Raw genomic sequence first — 25,349 nt, forward strand, 5'->3', positions numbered from 1 at the left:
TTTAGCCCTTCCACATCGGCTTCATATTTTAAGACCAAAGGTTGTCGCTTGGGTGAAACAGAGTATTACAGCAATGTGATTTTACATTACACATATCTCTCTAACTCAGGTGTTCGCAACACCATTGGTTATTGTCACATTATTCACATTACAGCATTAGGTTATTGTTATGAATTTTTGCCTTAAAGATGGACATATTTCCTAAAATGATGCTTGAATATGAGTATTAGTAGTGTGTAGATAATCTAAGAAATATACTAATATGTACACTACCAGTCAAAAGTTTGGAAAGTTTCTCATTCAATGGTTTTTATTTATTTAAATGATTTTCCACATTGTAGATTAACACTGAAGACATCAAAACTATGAAATAATCTGGTTTTGCCAGATTACAACAGTAGTCAAATAGAGCTATCCATTGTGTACTAACCCTACCTCTGAACAACACAACTGATGGTCTCAAACACATTAAGAAGGCAAGTCATTCTACAAATGAACTCTTGACAAGGCTCATGTTAATTAGAAACCATTCCAGGAGACCACTTCATGAAGCAGACTGAGAGAATACCAAGAGTGTGCAAAGCTGTCATGAAGGAAAAAGGGGGCTACTTTACAGAATCTAAAATATAAAACATATTCTGGTTTCTTAAACACTTTTTAGTTAATTAAATTATTCCATGTATGTTATTTCATAGTTATGATGTCTTCAGTATTAATCTACAGTGTTTCAAATAATTAAAATAAATACATACCCTTAAACGAGAAGGTGTTTCCAAACTTTTGACTGGTAGTGTATGTGCTGCCTGACTCAAGTCCAGTTCTGGTGAAGCTGCTGAGCAAGCTGTGTTTTCAGGCCACAACAAAACACATGTTGTTGCTTCTTGTTGCTTACTTGTATCTGTCACTTTAAGAACTGTTATTGAAAATCAATATGGCACTTAAGGTTGTGCAGTTGTACCGTTTAACAGCACAACTGTGATTATCTTGTTGCTCTGCCTGTGCCTGAAGCCCAGCAGGGCTAATAACCAGAACAACACTCCCTCTTGTGTGGAGTTCTTTAATTCACATTATGAAAGTCTGTTTCACAAAGCTGAATAACATTGACCACAATCATCTCTATTATTTTCTGTTGCAGAGAAAAGTAAAGATGACAGGCTGCTCTTATAATCCTCTTTATTATGTCTAGACAGAAATACTTTTTTATTCACTTGCAGACACTTTCAGTCCACCATGCAGCGCTAACAAGGAACCTGTCTTGGCAAAATAACAAAAAGTGAGGAGTGATGGTCTCCTCCAAACTGTGCTGTCTGAATGTTAAACGTCCCCGAGGCTCAGGACGAACACACACTGCGTGAAGCTAAACCTTCTCTGGGGGGAGCACTAATGAGCCTGCACACATATGAGATAAAACAGGCTGGAATCCTCTGCAAACCCAAGCTCGTTTGTATGAAACGAGGGATACCAGGAGCTCTAACAAACCAGGAGCTCTTTGTTGGAATTCCTGATGGAGAGATTCTCTGAGAATGCGCAGTCCTGACTACCCGCTGTCTGCAATTAAGAGTTCTGCAACAGCGTAGCATTCATTATGCATTAATTCGTTCTGATCCAAGGCTGTAATCTAACTGTCGACTCCACACATGCATAATTTGAAGGTTTCCCCCGCAGACACACAACATCTGCTCCCCGTCAGGCACAAAAATATCCCCTAAAACACACCTGACAACACACAGACTGCAGCCACACATGCTGCTCCTCAGACAGACAAACAAACAAACACATTTCTAAGGCATCACGCTGGCATGAGGGTGTGTTGGTTGTCTGGCACCATGCAGCACAGCAACAAAATGTGTTCACATCCAAAGTAGGACTTGACAGTCTGGCTGCTGTAGCAAATACCTTATCAAAAGTCATCACAGAGTGTGTGAGGGTAGTCTGTCTGTGATTTTCACACATTGTCAGACAGCAGATTGAGGGAGTTTGGACTGCTAGTGAAGGCTCAGTGGACGTTGCTGTTATTGCGAGACCTTCTATTAGCACACAAGTTCTCCACAGGTGGAAGTGCTGATTTATTTTAACCCTGACCGGATTTCTCTTAGCAGAATGATGAGCTGTCAGGAGGAAAAATAAGAAGTATGACTTGTGTTCGACCATACATCAAGTCAGGAGTTTGAGTTGAACCATTTTTGAAAATAAAATGAAAAGGAGCTAAAGTGAAGTTAGAGAAATAATTGAGCTTGAACTGAAGCAAAACCCCTCAGAATGATCCAAAGCAATTAATAAAGGTCTGAAACAATTAGTCCAATAGTTCATTCATCTATTGAATAATAGTCCCTCTGCAGAAAAAATGCAATTAATCAACCCAATTATCTCATGTCTTAAAGGTACAGTGTGCAGAAATGGGAATATTCAACAATGGTAAGTTTGATCCCAGTGGCGGTTCTAGACCAATTTTACTGGGGGGGGGGCCAGGCTGGGGGCAAGGGTGTTGTCAGAGGGACACATTCAACCCTGACAAAAGAGACTGAGAAGGGCGAGGACCGGCTGAGAACAAACTGGCAAAACATCAGTGCATCCCTATATACTAGATATATATACTACTGTGTACTATATCAAAATGCAGACTGACAGCAGCTGTTTGGCTGTTTACACTCAACATGAGTCCCTTACCGCTCTAAGGGACTGGACCAACGTGCCACACGCATAAGTTGCGCCTGTAACATCGGAGCAGTACTGAAGCTTTTTTTATTGTATAATATTATTTTGGTGTGGAGGGGGGGCACAGGGGGGTCCAGGTTCAGTTTTACAGGGCGCACTGGCCCATGTTGGCCCATCCCCAGAACCGCCACTGTTTGAGCCTCCAATATTTAACAAAAAAGTGTATCAGTATAAAGTTTTTAACACACAATAACTACTCTCTTCTTCTTCTTCTTCTTGCTCTCACAAAGGGGTGCATTTTGGCTAAATAAAAAAATACGCACGGCATATATCAATCAATCAATTTTTATTTGTATAGCGCCAAATCACAACAAACATTATCTCAAGACGCTTTTACAAACAGAGCAGGTCTAGGCCGTGCTCTATGTTAAATTATTAACAAAGACCCAACATCAAGACAGGATAAGATCCAGTCCCATCTTACAGATAGGACTCAATCTTACCTAATCTTAATCCACCATTAGCAGAGCACCTCACAGTATTCAGAAAGTCACAGCGGCAAGGAAAAACTTCCTTTTAACAGGCAGAAACCTTGAGCAGAACCAGACTCATGTTAGACAGCCCTCTGCTGAGACCAAGTTGGGTATATCAATTTTGTGCTACTACAGTGCAAGATGGTGTCTTCTGTGGAAGGGGACTCGCTCCTATGATATAAAAAGCTCATTCCAAGTTAACAAAACCAACATGACTTTTAAATTCACTTGATTAAAAACTAAGAATATTTTATTCCATTTCTACGATATCTGTTCTGCTAAATGTCACTAAATTCTACAGACTGCACCTTTAAGCATTGAAAACATCCATCAAGCAATAACAGGATTTATGACATCAGCCCTTTTCTTCCCCTCAGCCTCAGTGTTCTGTATTTGAATGAGGTTTGACGGCAAAGATGTGATGTTTGACAGCTCAATAAGCATAGCAGACAGCTTTAGCATCCACCTGTCAACATCCTAAATCATGCGTAACTTGAAGACTTATTAAATCTAAACACACGAGTTGAATATAGCTTCATCTCACATCAGTTGTCAAAAATAAAAACAAGAGCAAAAGAGACCAAAAATGTGTTTTCTAGACCGGTTCTGACATGTTTCATTCTGCTTTAAAGTTTGGCTTTTTAATATAGAGGTCTATGGGGAATGACTCGCTTATGGAGCCAGCCTCTAGTGGCCATTCAAGGAATTTTTGTTTCACCCAGTGTGATATCCACTTGTGTTTTAGACAGTTGAAAGAAGGAAAACTTCAGGCTCTGTCACATTTCAACAGTTTAATTATACAATCCATGGAAAAATAACAACAACAACAAAATCATAGAGCACTCTGTATGACGCTATTAATCTGTCATTTGTTATTCAGAGCAGAGCAGAGCAGACTGTCTCAGCAGTCACAGCAGGACATATTTACACACACTCTCTCACACACACACTAACATTTATGTCAGTGTCTGTTTAACCTTCACACTAGCAGGCTAACACACACACGCCTGTCCCACTGCTTTGGGCCAAAGAGCAAGCAAGTTACCCACACAAACACACACAACATAACACACTCAGGCCTGCACGGCTCTCATTAACACAAAACACAGAGGAAAAATGTTCATGTAACATCTTTGTTTACAACGATTTGTATCCCTGCCTGAGCGATCTTTAGCCTTTTGAAGCTCTGTTTGCTCACAAGCTAAGTGGACGTTGACCATACAGTGCAATGCAATAATACACAGGTTACAAAACAGGTGGAGGCAGTGACTGTGATTTATTTTGTAATCCAGACTAAGCAGAGAAATATAAGAATGGTGCAGTAAAGATATTTCTCTGAAGCTTGGACTGAATGTTAAAATGGCTGAGGAAGGATTTCTAAACAATTATTCAAAGAACTCTGGTCAACAGTGAAATCTCTTTACAGAGATAAAAGTGTTTCTCTTCTTCTGCCCTCTAGCTTTTTGTATTTCATGAACACAGAGGAAGGCGGAATGATACTGGCACTGCTTTATAAACTCTACAGTTTCTTTGTGTAGTTCTGACTCGTGACTCCTTGAAGGCAACTTTGTTATTCCATTGTTCTCAGTAGATACTTTTTTATTGTACTTCTTATTCAAATATTAATTTTGTATTTCACAATTGGTGTGGTTTCTTCACAAAAGTTGGGAATTTTGAAGCTTGAGAGGACTTCTTTACTGGTTACAAAACAGACTGCATCAAACTCGACCATGTATGCCAAGATTAACTATTTCTATATGGTAGGTACAGTGTGCAGAAACATTGTTCATCCCTCCTGTTGGTGAATTAAGCTCTTGTGATGCATGATAATCATGATCCTCGGTCGAGGCAGATTGCTGTCTACCATGAGTCTGGTTCTACTCGAGGTTTCTGCCTATTCAAAGGAAGCACCAAAGGAAGGTGCACTGCTCATGGTGGATTAAGATGAGATAAGACTGAGTCTTACCCTGACTCGATGTTGAATCTTTGTTAATCATTCAATATAGAGTATGGTCTAGCCAAGCGGCAACCTCCGGTCTAAAGATATGAGTCCAATGCAGAAGTGTTAAAAACTGTAGTTCATCGAGGATCCCCTTGAGGCTGGCGCCGGAAGTACCGCAAACCACATACACACCAATTCAAAAAAGCCGATCTTCACAGCAGAAATAAACATGTTTACAGCCTGGTACAAAAAATGAGTGTAGTCTGGAAGTCTGGATAGCTAATTTCTCGATCGGCACACACTCTACGGGGGGTGATTTTTTTTCTAACGCGGCAATTTCAAAGATATTGAGATTACTAGTCTTCCAATGGGGGGCACAGCTGACTTGATTGACAGCCGGGAACACTGTAGCTGTTGGCGAGGAAGCACAAAGCCCGCCTCTTTACGTCACAATCGCTCGATAGCAGCAATATGGCTGCCATCGACGATTGGCCTTAAACAGCGCTTCAGAAACAGATGGGTGACGTCACGGATACTACGTCTTGAGATCACGTTTGTTGTGATTTGGCGCTATACAAATAAAGATTGATTGATGATCCTCCATTTGTCAAGATTTTAATATTAAAAATGTGCATCAATACAAGTATTTTGTACCACTCTCCTCTTCTTACTCTTACAATTGGTGCATTTGCCCTCAAGAAGTCACGAGTCGGCGTAAATAACCACGGATGACAGACAGAATTTTTTTGCACAGTGTGGTTTGGCAGTATTATGATCCAAATAATGGAGATGAAGTTGTTTGTAGGCTGTTTGGTTAGCAGTGTTTAACCAGCTTAAGCATGTACATGTTAACCTGCAAGGAGGACCGAGAACAGTGCTTGCTCTGCTAACCTTAGCTACACTCTGCAAACCAGTTTAACGTTGTGTACCTGCAGATTCTGATCCAGTGTTATGCTGTGTTAAATACATCGTAGCTCAAATTTGGCTGGGTGTTTTCATGTCTTTGGATTAGATGGATAGTTGTCATTTAAATTTCTGTTTAAAGGCACTATGAGGAGTTTTTCCACCAGCTGAGAAACAGACTGAAACCAACACTGATGCCTCTTTATGACCTTCAAAAGCAAACAAACCCATAATTAACAACACTGATACCTTCTCTGTTGTCATTTTTAATGCCTTAAACCACTCAGAGGGGGTGGGTGTCAGACCACATGATTGACTTTTGGCTTTAGAAACATCCTTTTTCGGCTGTTTTCATGGCAAATAATCATATTGAGTGATAAATCTGGCTGTTAAAAGACAGCAGGGTGAGGTTTTTGTTGAAAACATTACTTTTGCATGTACAGAACAAGAGATAAGAGGTATCACTTTGTCCACAATGGGGCGCCAAAATTGTTATAAATCAAAAGTTCCTCACAGCAGCTTTAAGGGACGGAGAAGTTGGTCTTCTCCAGAGACAGATCGTCTTGATTTTGTCATTGTAATTGCCTTCCCTGTGACATAATCCACTCACATTTCCACCTTCACAAAACGTATTCTACCTCATAGAGTGGCAGGATTACTGAAGTGGCAATCATCTGTATGCTGTTTGGTGAAAGTTCTTTTCAGTGCAGCTCTTTGAACGTTCTCTGCTCGCAGGGTTCTTTCAACTGTACATTCTCTGTGTCCTTTCAGTGGCATCACAAGGGATCCCAGAGGAGCTCCACCATCGATCCAGAAAATGTGGACCACAGATAGTGGAGTCTTGTAAAGCAGACTTTAAACTTGTAGATGAAAAGGGAGAGATGAAACCAAAAGAGTGATATTTTGTAACCGATCCCGCCTCCTGCTGCTTTCCACCCGATGCTAATTAACTCCAACTTAAATTCACACATGCTAACAATCCTCTGCAGCCCCGAGTCAAAACACAACATCCAACAACAAACCTGAGAAAAACAGCACACACGCCTGAGGCAGAGGAGTCACACACACAGATGAGTGCTCATCTATCCGATCTTCGTTTTTTCTAATGTATCTCTTTATTTTCCAATCTCACACTAATTGTTACACTCCAGGTCATTTTACCACTTGTTTGGCGTTTTTTGTGTGGGAACATAATAGAGTGAAACACTGAAATTATGCAGCTATTCAGCATGATAGGCTTCAAAGCTGCAACTGGATTCCTTTTTTTATGATCCTTCATACTAAGCAGCTGATGAGGTTTAAGTTTGTGATTCTGTTCTTGTGCTGCTCTTTTCGGATTCGGATTCTGGTTCTGTTGTTCTGTTTTTAGTAGTATGCTGTTTGAATCCACTGCTGGAAGTGTACAGGGTGACAGAAAGCAAACTCAAGATCAGAATACACTGAGATTTGGCTAATAGAACATGCTAACACATCTTAGATCACACTGCATTAATGAAGAGTTCAACTACAAGTATAAAAAGAATGTTAAATATCTTGTGCATGCAAGTTTATAATCTTGTGTGCAACAGTTAATAATCGTGTAAGCACAACTTAATTATCTTATGTGCACAAGTTACTTAGCTTATGGCCATAAGTAATTATCTTGTACATGCAAGTTTTTTAATCTTGTGCACAAAAGTTAATCCCCTTGTTGTCACAACTTAAATGTCCTGTGCCTGCAAGTTAATTATCTTGTGCATTCAAGTCAATTAGTTTGTATGCACAAGTTATTATCTTGTTTCTGCAACTGAATTATCTTGTGCACATAAGCAAATTATCTCGTGTGCCCAAATGAATTACTTTGTATGCACCAGTTATTATCTTGTGAGTGCAAGTTAGTTATCTTGTGCATGCCATAAATGATCTTGCAAGCACAGTTTAATTATTTTGTGCAAGCAAAATAATCATATTGTGAATGCAAATTAAAAAGTTTGCATGCACATGTTATTATCTTGATTTCGCACGTTAATCATGTTGTTGGCACACAAGATAATTATCTTGCACGTAAAAGTAAATTAATTTGTACGCACTAGTCAATTACCTTGTGAGCTTAAGTTAATTATCTTGTGCTTGAAAGATAATTCACTTGCAAACACAAGATAATTATCTTGTAGGCACAAGTTATAAACCTTTACAAATACAGCGGTGGTTATAACTAAACTTACAATCTACTGACATCATTTGTCATAAATTGGAATTATTTGCTTATTCATCAATCACCCAATCTTTATTTATATACACATGGCAGGTCTAGACCGTACTCTGTGTTAAATTAGAAAGACCCAACATCAAGACAGGATAAGATCCAGTCTCATCTTACAGACAGGACTCTTATCTCATCTTAATCCACCATGAGCAGAGCACTTTGCAGTATTTAGCAAGTTACAGCGGCAAGGACAAATTTCCTTTAACAGGCAGAAACCTCGAGAAGGACCAGACTCATGTTAGACACACATCTGCCTCGACCACTTGTAATTGTGTGTGAATATTTAACGTATTTTCCTACAGCGCTACACTGTGACTGGTATTTTGTATGCAACATAAGCGCCCTCTGCTGGGCAGAGTTAAGGGGTGCGCCCCATGTTGTTTTGATTTCCAATAATCTCTGCTGAAATATGTCAAATTTTGTCAGTTTTCTTATCAAAAAACTGTTTGTTCTTGTGGTATACTTAAGAGAACCTCTAAATTCAAAATCAGACACTATTGAAAAGATATGTATTTGCTGCAGAGTAACTGCAGTTCAACACATTAAACAAACAAGCTTCAACATTAACCTCTGTGGTGCAGCGGTGCTATCCCACAGGTGTTGCTTTCTGTGTCAGGGCATCTTCTTCAGCTTATTACTATTACAAAGGTGGCTGGGAGAGACACAGTATGCCTCTGTTGTTATCAGAATAAATGGTGCGTTGGGGCAAGAAGTGAATTCTAATGCCTCGGTCATCACACATGATAAGACAGAGTGTAAACGGCCGCTCCCCAAACGCCTTTTTATATAGTGCTCACAATATAACAACTTGTACGGACAAGATAATTATGTTGTGCGTACAATATAAAAATCAACAGCTTTGCGAGACTACAGGGGCTTTATAGGGCTTAAACAATGAATTAGGAAAGAGAGGCTTAATCAGAAGGTATATGGCTAATGAGTACAACATTTTCCAGGGAAACGCTCAATGTCAATGCCAAAAAGTGTAACACATTGCACATTTTTATATGCATAGATTTCCTCATGCAGGTAAGTGCACATAAGCAAATATGCATCTGTGCATAATCATCTGACATTTTTCAAGTGCAGTCTGAGTGTACTTAAAGCAATTTATCACCACTGACAGGTATAACAAGAATTGATTACAGACCGCTTTATGCTATGGTTCTTATTGGGGGGAAAAACAGCTGTCAGTAAAGGAGTGAAAAAGCCAAGCAGCTCACCACAGCAGTGGCCAGGTCAGCTCCCAGAGACGTCCAGCTCAGGACCAGCGTCAGCACTCCAAACACCATCATCCTGCAGGGACACAAAAAGAAACAACAGCAGGGTCAGAGGACGATAATAATCAATCATGAAATGAAGATTAACTGAAACCTCGGCAACAATGATGGCTCCATAAAGCTGGCCATCTATCCACTTGAATTAAAGCCTTTCATTTGAAACACAATGATGGATAATGTGCATCAGTTGCTCCACTGTAGAGTGTGTTGTTTTTTTTCTTTTTGAGTAATTTGAATTGATTATAAATCACATCATTAGAAAACTGGCAGACTACTTCAGGTCTGTCGTTCGAACTAGCAAAGAAAAAAGATGTAAACAAGACACAAAGTCGTCTTTCAAAGACTGGTGAGATGGCTTCGGCATTCATCAACCCAATGTTGCTGATGTGCTTTTTCTTTAACGAATTGTCCAAATACTTCATCAAAATGGACTTTGGCAATGTAGCTGTGTAAAAGTCCGACCAATAAAGCCATTGAAATGAATTGAATAGAAACCATTGGCCTGCTGATCTTAGACCAGCTCCAGCATTGTGTTCTTTGGACACACACTGGTTGTATCACATCTGTAATTCAATGTGTGTACCAGTGTTTTTCAGTGTATATTTAATTTTTTATTTGTATGCATGGATGTTTCTGCTTGACATCTTTGAGGGGTCCTCACTCTGGCCACTCATTGAAGGGTCAGGTGTGTGTCTAATTGGCCCTGATAGAGACCGGGTGTAGGAAGCTTATATACAGTTGTGCTCATAAGTTTACAAACCCTGGCAGAATTTGGATTTTTTTGGCCATTTTTCAGAGAATATGAATGATAAGAGAAAAAAAAATTTCACTCACGGTTAGTGGTTGGGAGAAGCAAAATTTTTATCAAACAACTGTGTTTACTCTTTTTATATCATAAAGACAACAGAAACTACCCAAGAAATCATAAATTCTGCCAGGGTGTGTAAACTTATGGGCACAACTGTATATACCATAGACTGTATAAATAATGGTCGTAGTATCCGTGACGTCACTCATCTGTTCCTGAGCGCTGTTTTGAAGCCAATCAACGGCGGCAGCCATATTGGAAATATTGAACTCAACCAGGCATAGTGTGACGTAAAGAGGTGGGGTTTGAGCCTCCTAGCCAACAGCTATGTGTTCCCGTCCAGGAGTCAAGTCAGTCATGTCCTTATTTGGGCAAAAACTCGTAATCTTAATATCTTCTGTACCATCGCGTTAGAAAACAATTCACCCCCCGTACAGTGTGTGCCGATAGAGAGATTAGCTACATAGAGCCAAGCCGTTTTTTTTAACCAGGCTGTAAACATTTTTATTAATGCTGCAAAGATCATCTTTTTTGAATTGGTGTCTATGTGGTTTCCCGTGTTTCTGCAGCCAGTGTCAAGTGGATTGTCGGTGAATTGCAGTTTATAACACTTCTGCATGGGCTTCATGGTTTGAGACCGGAGGTTGCCGCTTGATATATACCCTTGGGCTCCAGTGCTCCAGTGCTCTGTGCTGACTCATTAGCTCACCTTCAGAGGTAGAGAGAGGTTCTTTCACTGTGTTCTCATATGATGCAGGTGTGTGTCTGCATAAGCACCACTAAACTATTTTCTGTGTGACTTGCTCACCCCTACTGGTTGAATTAAGAGCATAATTTGTTTATGCGAGGTCATCTTTTGTACCCCTGCCTTTTGTGTTGTCTTCTAAGGCATCCCTGGCAGCCATTGGTGTTTTTGGAGTATATCCTGGGTCTCCTTGAAAATTTAGTTGCCAGTCAGCTACTTGGCAGTAGTGGTTTGGTTTCTCCCTTATCTTTTTTTTCCCCCATTTCCCACTGAAGCTTGTAATTTTAGTGGTTGTTACTTTGGGATAACATTCAGAACCCCTTGGGGATAGTGTTTATTTGGCCCACATGTAGAGGAGCAAACTTTTGCTTCACTTGTGAACAAAAACTTCCAAACGTTTGCAACCCACATAAGTAACAAATGCAAATATTTGTTCTGCTTTTTGTGATGCATGCTTAAACAGCAAGAATTGTGAGAAGAGGAACAAATTGCATTACATATTCTGCTCACAAATGCCAAGACGATCTCAAAATCAAAGCAAAAAAAGCAGAATTTTTATTAATTTAGTCATCAGAGGGAGGAGAGTGACTCAAATGGAGTTGTTTCCATAACTGCTTCTGCCTTTTGAGAAGATAAAAATGACATGAGTGACATGATACAGTGAGATGAAATGATACAGCCTGAACTCAGTGAACATGGAGTGTTGAACTCAGTGGTTTGTCATCCACAGAAAAGGTCAGATGTAATGCTTTTTTCACTAAGAGTTGATTTTGCAGCCTCATACAGCTGCAGCCCTGTGGCTTTATGACCCCATGCAAGCATCAGAGCATACAAGATCTGCTGGCACTACACCGGATTACACCCCCCGGGTGGATGACTGTTATCTGCACCCATGAGGATGAAAACATGTGGTTTGGTTTAACTGTTTGCTCCCACCCTGATGATGTCATACTATCAGTAAATGACATCAGAGACATGAATTGGTAAATAGGATGGTTTTGACAAGATATTCTGCACGCAGGGGGCCGGTGATGTGTGATGTGCCTGTTTGAGTGAACAACAACACAGCTGAAGATCGATACCCATTAAAAGATGAACTCTGTTCCTATCAAACATCAGCTCACGTTAGGTGAATACAGTCCAAAAAAATCCAATAAACTCCTGTTGATTTGACAGCAGAGACATTTTTCCAATAGTCCCCTTACAGCATGTGTTTGATTTTAATTTGCATGTCCAGGCCTTTTCATCACGTCATCTTGCACCACTCTCAATCTTTCGGGCTGTAATTTAATTCACAAGGTGCTAAGAAGATACTGAGCTTCCAACATCGAACTTACAAGCCACTACTTGTTCTTTATCTTCAGTGATCCAGTTCTGCAGTCTCTCTCACTCGAGTCCCTCACCTCTCTCCCACTATCTTTTCTCTGCCTCCTGCTTTGCGCTTTATCAGCTCTTGTAGCCTGTCTCCTTCCCTCTCTCAGTTACAAAGCCCTCACAAGCTCTGACACTTCACAGAGAGACAGATAGCAAAGAGAGTAAGGATTCTCTGAGACCTTGTCTTGATTTTAAATCACAAGACAGAGCAGATGCAGACTGGTTCAGAGTTGTTTACCTCAATATCGTCTGCATACATTTACACAAAGATATATCTCGGCATCTTTCCTGAAACCATACACAAGAACACTGAATTTTCCTTTGCATTGTTTATCATTAATTGTCTTTTAGACCGCTTGTTTGTTTGTTTTGAATGTGTTTGTGCATTATATTACATCAAATGTCATAATTCCAACAATCTCAAAACAAAGTGGTTATTATCTGACAATGATTCAGCCTCTGGAAGGGATGGTGAAATGTATGGCAATCCTGTGCAGCCAGCTCTTTTTGTAAAATGAACAAAGTCTCCCCTACACATATGCCTGTCGTCAGTTTCTGGAAAGTCTCAGTTTCACTGTAAGTAGTCATATGTAGCAAGCTGTTAAATAACTTCCATCCAATTGACAACTTAAGAAGCAACCTTGCATTCAGAGGAATAGTAAAGCAAAACTCTCCACCCTAGATATGTCTGTGCCTTATGTCTTCTGTACTTTTTTTCTATGAGTCTCAGCTTCACTGTAAATAGTCATGTGTATTGAGCTGTAGCCCTCAAAGACCTTGACAGCCGGCAATGGCTACTTGATTGTAAATGTTTGATAACTTTGGAACTGCTAATCCTATCAACAAGCTTTAAGAACTGAGTTACAGTGGACATTCACAGCTTTCCATTGATACCACATTTGTCTCATTCAGCATATTCAAAATGAATCCAGGAAAGTCAGCCACCCCAAAAATTGGTCTAGGTCTTTTAGGGTTAAGCAATCAATGACTTCTAGCCAGGACTTCATTTTCAGTGCACAATTCACAACTTGAGGAGATACCATGTTTTTAAAGCAAAATTCTCCCCTCCATTTATATCTGGGCCTGTCATAAGTTTTGGTTGAGTCTCAGCTTCACTGTAAATAATACATTTTTAGCCAGCTGTTAGCGATACAATGACAACTAATACTTGAGAAAGACTGCATGTTCAGATAAAAAGCAAGACAAAATCCTCTCTTCAAGATAAGTCCTGCTGAGTCACAGTTTCACTGTAAATAGTCAATTACACAGAGCCTGCATTTTGGGTCTACTACAGCAGAACGCACATAAAAAAGGTACTGTTCATCTTGTGATTTACTTTCATAAATGGGTCTCAAGTTTACTGAAACTACAACATCAAATGTTGAATATTTTATGGAGGTCGGATTGGTCATTTCTGATGCATTCCAAGGGAAGTCGTGATTATGTTCCACAGAAAAATCAGAAGAATCACAACACAATTAAGGAAAAAAACATGGACAATTCTAGATGAATATCTTTACCTAAAAACAGGGGCCAAAATCTATCAAATAGACAAGTAGGGAGTGGATTCCTCTGATGTGACTGATCAACACTTGCCCCCGTACTGAGGCTGTAGTGAGAAGCACACGCCCACATTGTTTTGGTCCTCAGCCAAATAATTTGGGAGCTACTGGCTAGTGTCTCCCAAGTCATGCCAGTTTGACAGTTTGTGGTTTCAGGGTGAGTGATACTGGACTGTGCGAGCTAACAGTGACACTGGGTGACTTGGCAACCCTTTCCAGGGCCTCCCCAGTGCCAGCAGGTCACATCCAAACCAATGAGACTGTATTCAGTTTTGTGCTTGAGTGGGCAGCAGGGATTCACTGAGCTCAAGGGAGTAGCAGGAAATCGGGTGTAAACATAACACAAAGCAAATCAAGTGAGAAGTTACAGAGGCCAATGAGCAGGGCAGATGACTTCGGCGAAGTATGAGGTCATGTCACTCTGAATTAAGTCAGTGTGGGAAAGGATTTTCTTACTAACTGTGGAACTGAAGTCTTCTGCATTTACAGAAACAAGAACATGCTGCCAGACCCAGTAAGCTTGTCATCATCATCTTATTGTCCTCTCAAGTCTGAAAAACGGCTTCTGCATTGTGATTGTCTTCTTCAAGAACTGTGAAGGTGAACTACACCTCATTTAAATATGTTTTTATGTCTTGGAGAAAAAAATAACTTTCAGAGGGATTGTTTCTCTGGTGCGCAGAATTTCTCACACTGGGTCTGTGGACTTCACTGAAATAATGAGGGGTTTGGCTCTTGAGCTTGTTTGCTTCTTAACTCAATTTATGACTTGATTTTGAGCTGATCACAAAAGCTGTTTACATCGACCACTAATAATCATAATGATATTCTCATTTGGAAAGAAATGTAATCCTAAATGACAGTGGGGGGAAACACTTGATTTCTTCTTTCTGTTATTGTCGTTGAATGAGACCGGCAGAAAAACTTGACACGTCAAAAATTGTTTTCTTTTGTTTGAATGATTGACACGTGCTAATCGGATCACCTCAATCAGCATCCATGTTAACAGTGAAGTTGGAATCTCTAATCAGAATGTTTTTAATATAGTAGAAGAAAAATGTTACCAAAGCTTCGTTCGTTTGAGGTAATCTTAAACTTGTGATATCACTCCAGAGCTTTGTTCAGTCTCTTTGAACTGCTGCAGTTTTTGATAAATCATCAAACAACCAGGCACTGGTTTGCAAATACACAACATGCCATGACCTGGATTTGAAGCTACTGGACTGGTGCCCTGCCGCTCCTGCTGGGTGCTGAGTCAATAAGTCCTGTTTCTTTATAAGATTACTTTTTTTTTGTGCGCTATTTCTTCCCTTTAGTCAGTAATCTAGATGAAGAGAGACAGGGAATATTGGGAGTGGCATGCAGCAAAGGGACAAGATTGAGAGTTAAATCTGGGGTGTGTGGCTATGTGCCAAAAATACACATACATTTGAAAAAACTGTGTCATCTGCATACATAAGGATTCTGCAACTTGTATACTGCACTGTGAGACAATTTATATTGTGTATATGCACAACTACAAAGACCTGAGAACACCTCCCAGTGGCAGACAATAACATCATGCAATGTGTAAGGTTGAATTGAAGTCAGATGAAGAATTAAGGCTATTATTACTGTATTTGAAGTTTTTAATCATTTTCAACCCAGAAAATAGATCAAAATGAACCCTACCTGTCCATGTCCAGTGACTAGTTGTTTTACTGTATCTAGTAAGTAACTTATGGGCTGCAGTCTGACTTACAACAGCTGTGTAAAACAGGAACAAACCGATATTACTGTGATGTAATTGTAGTAAACAACATCATTGTGCAGATTCGTTCATGCTTGAAAACTTCTGTCTGTGAGATGAGACATGGAATCTTAAGATGCTTTGTCAGATCAACCGTTTGATTTGATGAAGGGACATCAGGGAATTCAGAACACTTTAAGGGCCTGTGTCCACTAACACATTTTTTTTTTTTAAAGCTGGCAGGGCTCATTTTCTGGGCAAACAAATGCAGTTCAGCGTTTTCAATGCACATCGTCCTAAGCTCAGATACTCTGTTGAGTGTCGGCGTCAAGTGTTTATTGTCGCTGCACTAACAGCACTCTTACAGTAGATACAAAACGTTATACTTTTAGAAGAACACCCCTGCTTTGGTCAATGTCACTGTGCTATTGCTGACTTATCAAATGTAGGAAGGGGCGGGACTACTGAAATCAACTTTGTCAACTCCAATGGCAGAGGTCCATGTGGAGGATAAACTGACCACACTTGACCTTGCTGCAACCATAGACTGTATAAAATATGGACCTTGTATCCGTGACGTCACCCATCTGTTTCTGAAGTGTTGTTTTGAGGCCAATCGGCGGCGGGAGCCATATTGCTGCTGTCGAGCGATTGTGAGGTAAAGAGGCGGGCTTTGAGCCTCCTCGCCAACAGCTGCAGTGTTCCCGCCTGCCAATCAAGTCAGCTGTGCCTCTCATTGGAAGACTCGTAATCTCAATATCTTTGAAATTGCTGCGTTAGAAAAAAACCCACCCCCCGTACAGTGTGTGCCGATCGAGAAATAAGCTATCCAGACTACACTCGTCTTTTGTACCAGGCTGTAAACATGTTTATTTCTGCTGTAAAGATCGGCTTTTTTGAATTGGTGTGCGTGTGGTTTCTGGTACTTCCGAAGCCAGCCTCAAGCACGTTCTTGATGAACTGCAGTTTTTAGCACTTCCGCATTGGACTCATATTTTTAGACCAGAGGTGGCCGCTTGGCTGCGACATAACTTCTATCAATTTGTTCCAATTTTGTCAAATTCCATTGGATAAAGGCAAATAAGAAGCATACAGAGCATTGAAACAGACTTAATGGACACATCTAAAGGAAGTGAAAGTGCTACGGCACAACTTTTGTAACTTAGCAACACTAAGGTGAGTAGCACCCTAAAAATAGAGGTTGTGGACAGTGCCCCCCAAAAAACGCTGCTAGTGGACACAGGCCCTAAGGCTGTTACTACACAGCTTTAAACATATTTCTGACTTAAGGGGGAGACATTGAACATGTCTGAACATAATTGAATATGAATCCATGTTAACATGATCCATGTAAGTCCAGTTGAGGGTACAAACCTGTTCGTATTTGCATCTTCCCACTGACTGTAGTTTTGCCTCATGAAATTTTATTGAGAGTCAACTGGCAGTTCAACCACTTGAATAGCTCTGGTTTCTCTCTGGTCTTTCCCCCTCTCCTTTCTTAACATGTCTATACTTAATAAGACTTCAGTGCATGCTGTATGTTTGCACTGCTTACATGACATATTACGGTTCAGCTGACCTTAAGATGCTGCATCAAGCCCTGTTTTGAAATGTCAGTTCCTGAGATATCTGTCAGTTCAATAAAAACAGAGGAGCATAAAAATGTGCAGTATTCGGAGCATAAACAAATTGACAAAAAAGATAAGCAGAAACATTCCCCTGCAGAAACAAACCAAAGACAAATCCAAATAAAAACAGCTGACAGTGAAGCCTATGGATGTCTCTCCTTCTCACACATGTGGGCGTATCTTCTTGTCTGAGCTGTTGCAGCGTTTCATGCTAACACAGAGCAAGCTGGTTATAAACACCAGAAAGAGTCGGCAGGCCTCCAGAGTGTAATCTGCTCCCGAAAGCCTTCAACCGCTTCCACTCTGCTGGAAGAGAGCTACTCATGGGAGTGCAGACACTCTTGACACTGACTCATCTTGTGTGAGCGGTGTCGCGGGAGGGTGAAGTGAGGGGAGGCGGGTTTGTGGTTAGCAGGACAAGTTTAGAGCAGCTCACACCCCAAGCTGACTGATTAGGAGAGACGTGAATGCTGCATGAATGGAGGCCCGGGTGGATTTCATGCACTGTGAAAGCTCTTTTAAAGCATGAAGTGAAAAAGTGAAGAAATGACAAACCATCACATTTGAGTGGAGGTGGATAAACTTCAGCTAAATGTACTGTAAGGAGAGTGAATGAAAGCAAAAGCACAGCCTGTGAATGTATAATTACTATTATTAGTTTTGCTGAAGTGGACCATTGACTTTATATAAGTAGATGACATATCTCCACCTTTTCCTTTTGTACAAAACTGAGCATTTGCAGCATAGACTGTATATCATATAGGGCGACCGTTCACAGACTGTGAAATCATAATTTTTAGAGCTTGCCCTACTGACTGGCTGCAGTATAAGTCCTTACACCCTAATGTTTTCATTTTACTCTTCATACTCGATGTTCTTCTTTCTGATTGGCAGCTCTTCAGGCATTATACACAATTTTTAGCATCAAATCACTCATTTGAAATTATAATTATCAGACAAATAAGTATTTCTACATTAATCAGCATGATCAGAACTAACAAAAATAAAAGAAACCATGTTTGAAAAAATTTTTTTTTACATGTCTTTTAATTTTAATCCTCCTGTTATGTTGCAGATCAAATTGACCCATTTTAAAGTTCAAAAATCTGAAAAAAAATGTTAAAAGTATTTTTTCGCTATGAAACTTCTTCTGCTTCACTTAATTAGCGTAAATAACATATAAAATGAAAATGCCTTGCCCAAGGACACTTTACCATTTGACTGCAGGAGCTGGGATTAAATAGAAACAAGCGGGCAGCCATTGGGACAGTGAGGGACAAGTGGGTAGAGCAACTTCCACTACTCTATAACCCAGGCCCTAATGTCACAGTGGATGAAAGGCTAGAGGCATTCAGAGGTTCCTTCCTTTGTAGGCAATTTATGCCTTCCAAACCAGCTAAACACAGCATACAAACCTGGGCAGCATGTGACAGAAGAGGTGTCTCTTTAATTTATCAACATCACTTCATAAAAAAAACTATAATTAAAAATGTAAAAGAATATTTAAAAAAATCTAAGTCATGTAAAACTATTCTATTTATATTTAGGTCTTTACAATGTACATTTTAAAAAGTTTTAACATGAGTTGTCATGAAACGAGTGAGTTATCCTCATTGAACCATGATCTGTGAGAGTTAAAGAACACCACTGCACTAAATCTTGATTTAAATGGTTAGTAATGGAGTTAATAATGAGATAAAAAAAATGTTTATTGGGATTTTTTGGGGTTCTGATACTTTTGGATAACTAAATACACCCTGGGTCAAGTTGACCCAGGAACATTATTTCTGTCCCTAAGAAACGAACATAACAAGAGGGTCAAAGTTTGACATATGTCCCATTTGTTAATATGGAGGAGGCGGGCCTTGTGACTGCACTGCAGACATTCAGTAGGGGGAGCTTGACGTTTTGGTTTCACTTTTGGAGAACTGTAATGTCCCCCATCTTTTATAGAATCTATGAAGTGGACCTATAAGTCTAAAAATAAATGTCTATATTTAGTATCTATAAGGCACTTCAGTTATGTGCTCTGTTTATGTCACATTATGTGGCGTTTTAACACATACTGTGATGTTTCAAAGTGTTTTAATGCTGTAATTCTGTCATACCAACATTATGTTTTCTTTAATATTTCACTGCTTACATCTTTTTGAAAAGACCACAGAAGTCATATATCATTCATGTTGCTGTTTTCCATCTAGAGGAAACTTTAATAGAAGTCTTCATAGCACTGTTGTCTTACTGTTAGTCATATAAATGTATATTTTTAGACCTCTACATAGTATTTTTATGTTTTATTTTATTTTATTTATCTCCAGTGAGCAAGTTCTTTTCCTTTAAGTGTTTGACTCTTACTGTGAAATGTAAAACTGGAGTCAAATTCCTTGTATGTGAACAAACACCAGCCCAGTGGATCTGATTTTGATGAAAATCTGGAACATTCCCAACACTCTATATTTTGTGAATTTTAATTTACCTTGCATGTGCTTTTATCTTCTTAGTTATCTTGCCTCCTGCTCACTTATAAGAGGTGGAATCAATAAAACATTGATCCTAAAAAAAGGCCTTAAAACACAAAGCTGAATAATTAATGACCTGCTGCTACACGAGGCTCCACAGAGGCAGTACTTTGCGCCCCGTTATTGAACGTAATTCATGTCCGAGGCTGTTTAAAGCAGGTCAAGTGTTAAACTGGAATAACAATCTTCAGGAAGTTATATTGAAGATACCATCAAATGTCTCTGCTCCCATCTCTCCACAGCTCTCCGATCCAATTTGCAGAGTAAAGCCACTGAGACGGCAACACTCTGAGTGAATGCAGGCCCACCACTGGCAACGCTGTGAGCAAATGGTGAGATACAGCAGGGCTAGCAGGGCAGTGTTTGTACAAGGACTTGTTCACAGGCAATTTCCCTTGGGAAGAGAAGCAAATTCTGCCATGAGCACTCTCTGTCTATACCAACTCGTACTTCTTTCTGTCATATTACAGTGAGATGCTGTTTATGTAAAGCACAGCAAGGATAGATTTGGATTAGTCTGCCCCAGTGGTGCTTAAACTGCAAATTTCCTCCTTTGAGATAAAATTGTTCTTCCATGTCTACATAAAGGTTAGTAAATGCATCTGTGAGAGACTGTAAGAACATCTGTATGTATAAGGGATTTATAATACACTGTTTGATTTTTGTAAAGCCAGTTTCTTGTTGGAACATCTGTAAAAACTGGAATCTGTAGCAGCTGTTGCGGCTAGAATGTGACTAAAACGTAATGAATGCATTTTGTTTTGATGATGTCTCCCACTTAGATGTGATTTACTTAGTCTGCTAATCTTTCCACACATATTCTGCCCCTGGCTTTTCACTCTCTGCCTTCCCTTCTGTTGCTCAGGATAAAAAAAAAAAAAATCCAACCAAAAACGGAACAGATTGCCTCTTTTCTTTGTAAACAAAAACACTGCTCTTGTTTATGGAAATCTTTTAGTGTTGGAGGGTATATTGGACTCACGTGGTGAGCAGCCAGCGAGACTGTTTGGCCAGACCCAGACAGGCCAGCAGGCAGATGATCAGGTCCACGATGAGGAGCAGCAGGTACATGAGCCACCTGCAGAAACAGACAGACACAAATTATTTAGCGGCTGTTGGTGAGTGCATTTTAGCCTGAATAGGAGTGTGGGATGTCTTCAGACAGGGGGTCTCTAAATCAAAACAATGAAGCAAGTCAGGGTAATGCGATGTATTGAAGTAGTGTGGGATCATGGGAAGTGTCTTAATTGCTTAAACGTGACATATTATGCAAAATTGACTTCTCTACCTGAAATATGTGTCCCTGGCATGTCTACAAACCCCCCGAAAATGAAAAAATGTATTCTGCCCCTGTTTTGATTTTTCCACCTTTCTGTAAATGTGTACGTCACAACGGGTTCCGATCTGTAATGGAAGTCATAGCTCGGAGCTTGTTCAGCCCTCAACTCCGCCTCCGTTTTTCATTCCCTGCACACGTGTGCTAACAAGGAGCTTAGGAGGGAGGCATGCTAGCCAACATCGAAACATTAGATCAACATGCTGGAGAGCCGAGGCCACATCCACTTACGGAGGGGGCGTGGTCAGAGAGCTCATTCTCATTTAAAGGCACAGACACAGAAAACAGACTGTTCTGAGCAGGGCTGAAAAAGAGGGGTTTACAGGCATGCCAAAATCTGATTTCAAAGTGTTTTTTGAGCAATAAACTTTAAAGACATGTTTTGGGGACCTCTTAGACCAATATATTTTGATGAAAAAGAGCATAATATGTTACCTCCATCACATTAAAATCCAAAATTATTCTGAAAGAATTTTGTTCCCTGACCAGAGATGCGTCAAATTCCTAAGACGTTTAAATTCCGACTATTGCAGAGGTAGAAAAACACCAAAAAACAGTAAATAATTTGATATGACCAATTTCACACAGCACATTAGTAATTAATCAATGCAAGGCAAGGCAGCTTTATTTTATAGCGTATTTCACACACGAGGGCAACTCAATGTGCTTCACATTGGCATTGGTAACATTCAGACAAGCATAAAAGAACACAATTAAAATGACAAATATATTAAAACAGAAAAGAAAATGAAAATTAGAAATATATTTAAAGTTACATTAAAATTTGCATTTAAAGGGAGTTAAAATAAGCTAAGATAGGAAGGCAGTGGCAAATAAAATGGTCTTAATCTTTGATTTAAAAGAGGTGAGAGTTGGAGCGGACCTACAGCTTTCAGGGAGTGTGTTCCAGATATGTGGTGCATAATGACTAAACACTGCTTCCCCATGTTTCATTCTGACTCTCGGGACTGAAAGCAGACCAGTACCTGATGACCTCAGGGGTCCAGATGGTTCATACAGTAGCAGCAGATCAGCAATGTATTTTGGGCCTAAACCATTCAGAGCTTTATAAACCATCAGCAGGATTTTAAAGTATATTCTCTGACATCACAGTTTTTTATTCATGTGTAACTAGCCAGTGTTAGCAGAGCTCTCCTACCATAGCCTCTGCTGGTTCCTTCCATGTAAAATGCTCCATCAGCTTATTAAGCTACTTTATCTTAGCGTAATGTACTAGTAAGCAACATTTGTGGATTTAGCAAGTACAATTAATGGTAATTGTCCCAAAGGTTTAGAGTCCTAATTTTTTCCATACCTTTGTCTAAATCAATGACTCATTGTTTGAAAACTTGCTGAGAGTTTTGGGTGGAAATTTTCACCATTGTAACCTTTAAAGCTCATGAGTCATGAAAAAACAAAACCTTGACAGGTGTAGCAACACAAGGAGGATTATTTTTCAGCACATGGTCACTTACAAAACTGAGTGCAGTCTTACAACTAATGGAAAATGAACCAAGCTGGAATTGAACATAATTTAAGTCCTTAAGCCCTGTGACTTGAAAAATACCAGTTGTAGAAAACAAGTTGGAGCGAGCTAGAAACCTGGAGGGGAGAGTGTCCCACTTATTTTCACCTCAGAACAAAGTAGCAGTCATCTGTGTTGTTGCTTGAGGGTACACTCCTGTCCAGTATTGTCTCGTTCAGTGTGTCCATCTGTTATGTGAGTGGTGGTCAGTCTGTGACTGGACAAAGGCAGCGTGTCCAGATGGTTTATAATGAATGGACTCAAATCCATATGGCTGAATGTTTTCTGTGGTTGGGATGGAGCCAGCTTTGCCACCTTTTCACTCTGAAATATTGATTTTTACCTCATAAAAGTCGCTCTTTGTCTTCTTTAAGTTTCCTTTTTTCATTCTTTTGATTTATGTTTTTACTTGTCCATCCAACTGTGTTTTCACTACTCTTTATCTTCTTTCCCACATCTCTGTCTTTTCCCCACCTCCGCTTTTTTCTCCCTCTTTAATCTCCCTCCCCTCGGTCTCTTTGCCTTCGGCCCTCTTTTCCCCGTCTGGCCCTCCTCTCCCTCACCAACACCACCTCCTCCTTGCTGTGCCTTCCTCGTTTCATCTTTTCCCCTCTTGGCGGGGTATAGTACAAGAAGCAGCGACATCAACATGCACATGGAGGCTCTGGGGTGACACTGCCACCGTGTTTGTCTGTGTTATCTTAATCCAATTAGAGTCAAACTGAGTGCAGAATAGAGATGGGGTGGGGAGGGGTTTATATATAATGGAGAAGTACATTTCCTCAAGAAACTTGTATCTGTGATAGCAGACTGCAGCTCCTAATGGGCTTGCTTGAGTCTGAAAGGTTGGTAATGGTAATTGTAGGGACACTATATTTAACCCAGTAGAAAGAGAGGTCAGAGGTCATCGTTATCTACGACAAGCAGTAATTAAATGGCTTCTATATTTTCTTTTTCACTATTTCAACACTTCGTATTATGTGAGGGACAAAATGAGAAAAGAATATTGTTTTTATATCATCATCTTTTCCTCTGGCGTTGTGCGATACAAGTGTTTTTTTTTTTTATAATTTTTTCTAAAAACCTCCCACTTAGTTTATTCTGAGGTTAAAGTGAAATGTCAGAAAATGCAAATGTACCCCTGTATCACGGGACGAACGGACAAACTGTCAGAGTAAATATCAAATGCATTAATAAAGGCACTGAAACCAGAGTATGTTGCAGATCTCTCTAAGAACTTACGTTTTGCAAAGTTAATGTGGTTTCAGCAAAGAGCTGAAGAATGTACTGATAATGTTAACATTAAAAAAACAGAGAGTATGAAGCTCAGTACGACTGATAGGGGACTCATAACAGCAATAAAGACATCAACATAGACAGAATTATTGAGCTGGAATGAAAATAAAACCTTCGGATATGTCATATGGACCAATTTTGTTCCATTATGACTTTGCAGAGGTCCTCTAGAGGCTGCTTTCTTTATCTTGAACTGCTGGTAGTGCCAGAAAGTCCTGCAACCAGTGATGATGGTGAGAGCCGTGCTGGAAAAACTATCAGGACACCATTTCTTAACTAATCTGAGCACTGTTATCCTGCTTTGTATGTTCTTTAATGACTTTTCATACAGGCAAAGATTGGAACATATATCCAAACACATTCACAAGTGCTGCAACTACCATTAATAAGCTCAAATAATATATTGATTCTATGTTGATGCACAAAGAACTGTCCTAAAACTTGGCTTCTCTGTCTCTGTGTTGGTCATCCGATAAGCATCTATTTTCCTGGTTACCTGGGCGACCTGTCCCGCCCATAGACTGTAAATAAAAATGGACAGCGTTGCTCCGCCTCTTCCCGTTGTACGGTTCTGAAGCCAAAAAATCCCCCTCCTGGGCGCCGCCATTGTGCAGCCAGAGCCTGTGAAGCCACTGTAATAAGCTCCGCCCTACAGCGAGCGTCACAAGATGCTGTGTGTCCTCTGAAGTTTCACTCCACGGCGGCTGTGAATCAAAGGAAACCCGGAAGTAAAACCCCGTTTTTTAAACTCTAATAACTAACGAAAAAGAAACTTTTCAGGAAAAAGAGGCCTTGAACACAAAACAGTCAAATACTAACTACATATCACCACAGCATGCGGATGTGAGAAACATTTGTACCACGTGTATTTATTTTTTAAAGTTCAAATGAATGGGGGAGACAGATTTTTTTACCTATACTGCAGCCAGCCACCAGGGAGCAGACACACAGCTGAAAGCCTCACCACCAGGGTCGCATCCGGCTCGCTTTGTCCCGCCTCATCTAGTTTATGATTGCTTGGCTGGAGCAGCAACACATGCACCTTGTCAGCTGGAGTGGCAAATGATACTCTTAATAAACACTGTGACTGCCCTGAAAAAGACATTGGATGCAGCAGTTTCTCTCTGTGTACTCACACACTGCCTGTTACTCTCTCTCCTTCTTGGGAGCAGCTCTACAAAAAGCAAAGCTAATCAGACTTTCGTGGCATGCAAGCTAACCTCGGCTGGCGGGCTAACATCGCTACATTCACATTCACTTACCTAAAAC

The 25,349-nt window shown here is 40.1% G+C and overlaps 1 protein-coding gene across 1 annotated transcript in view; it reads right to left on the reverse strand.

The window, feature by feature from the left end:
- Nucleotides 1-25,349, reverse strand: part of ttyh2 (tweety family member 2) — a 99,245-nt gene that overhangs the window by 14,532 nt on the left and 59,364 nt on the right. The window contains exons 5-6 of the mRNA XM_034707192.1: nucleotides 20,906-21,001; nucleotides 9,502-9,574 (exon numbers count right to left, since the gene is read on the reverse strand). Of these exons, the coding sequence (XP_034563083.1) occupies nucleotides 9,502-9,574; nucleotides 20,906-21,001 (169 nt within the window). The remainder of the gene's footprint in view (nucleotides 1-9,501; nucleotides 9,575-20,905; nucleotides 21,002-25,349) is intronic.

Source organism: Notolabrus celidotus, chromosome 18, assembly GCF_009762535.1.
Source record: "Notolabrus celidotus isolate fNotCel1 chromosome 18, fNotCel1.pri, whole genome shotgun sequence".
NCBI lineage: Eukaryota > Metazoa > Chordata > Actinopteri > Labriformes > Labridae > Notolabrus > Notolabrus celidotus.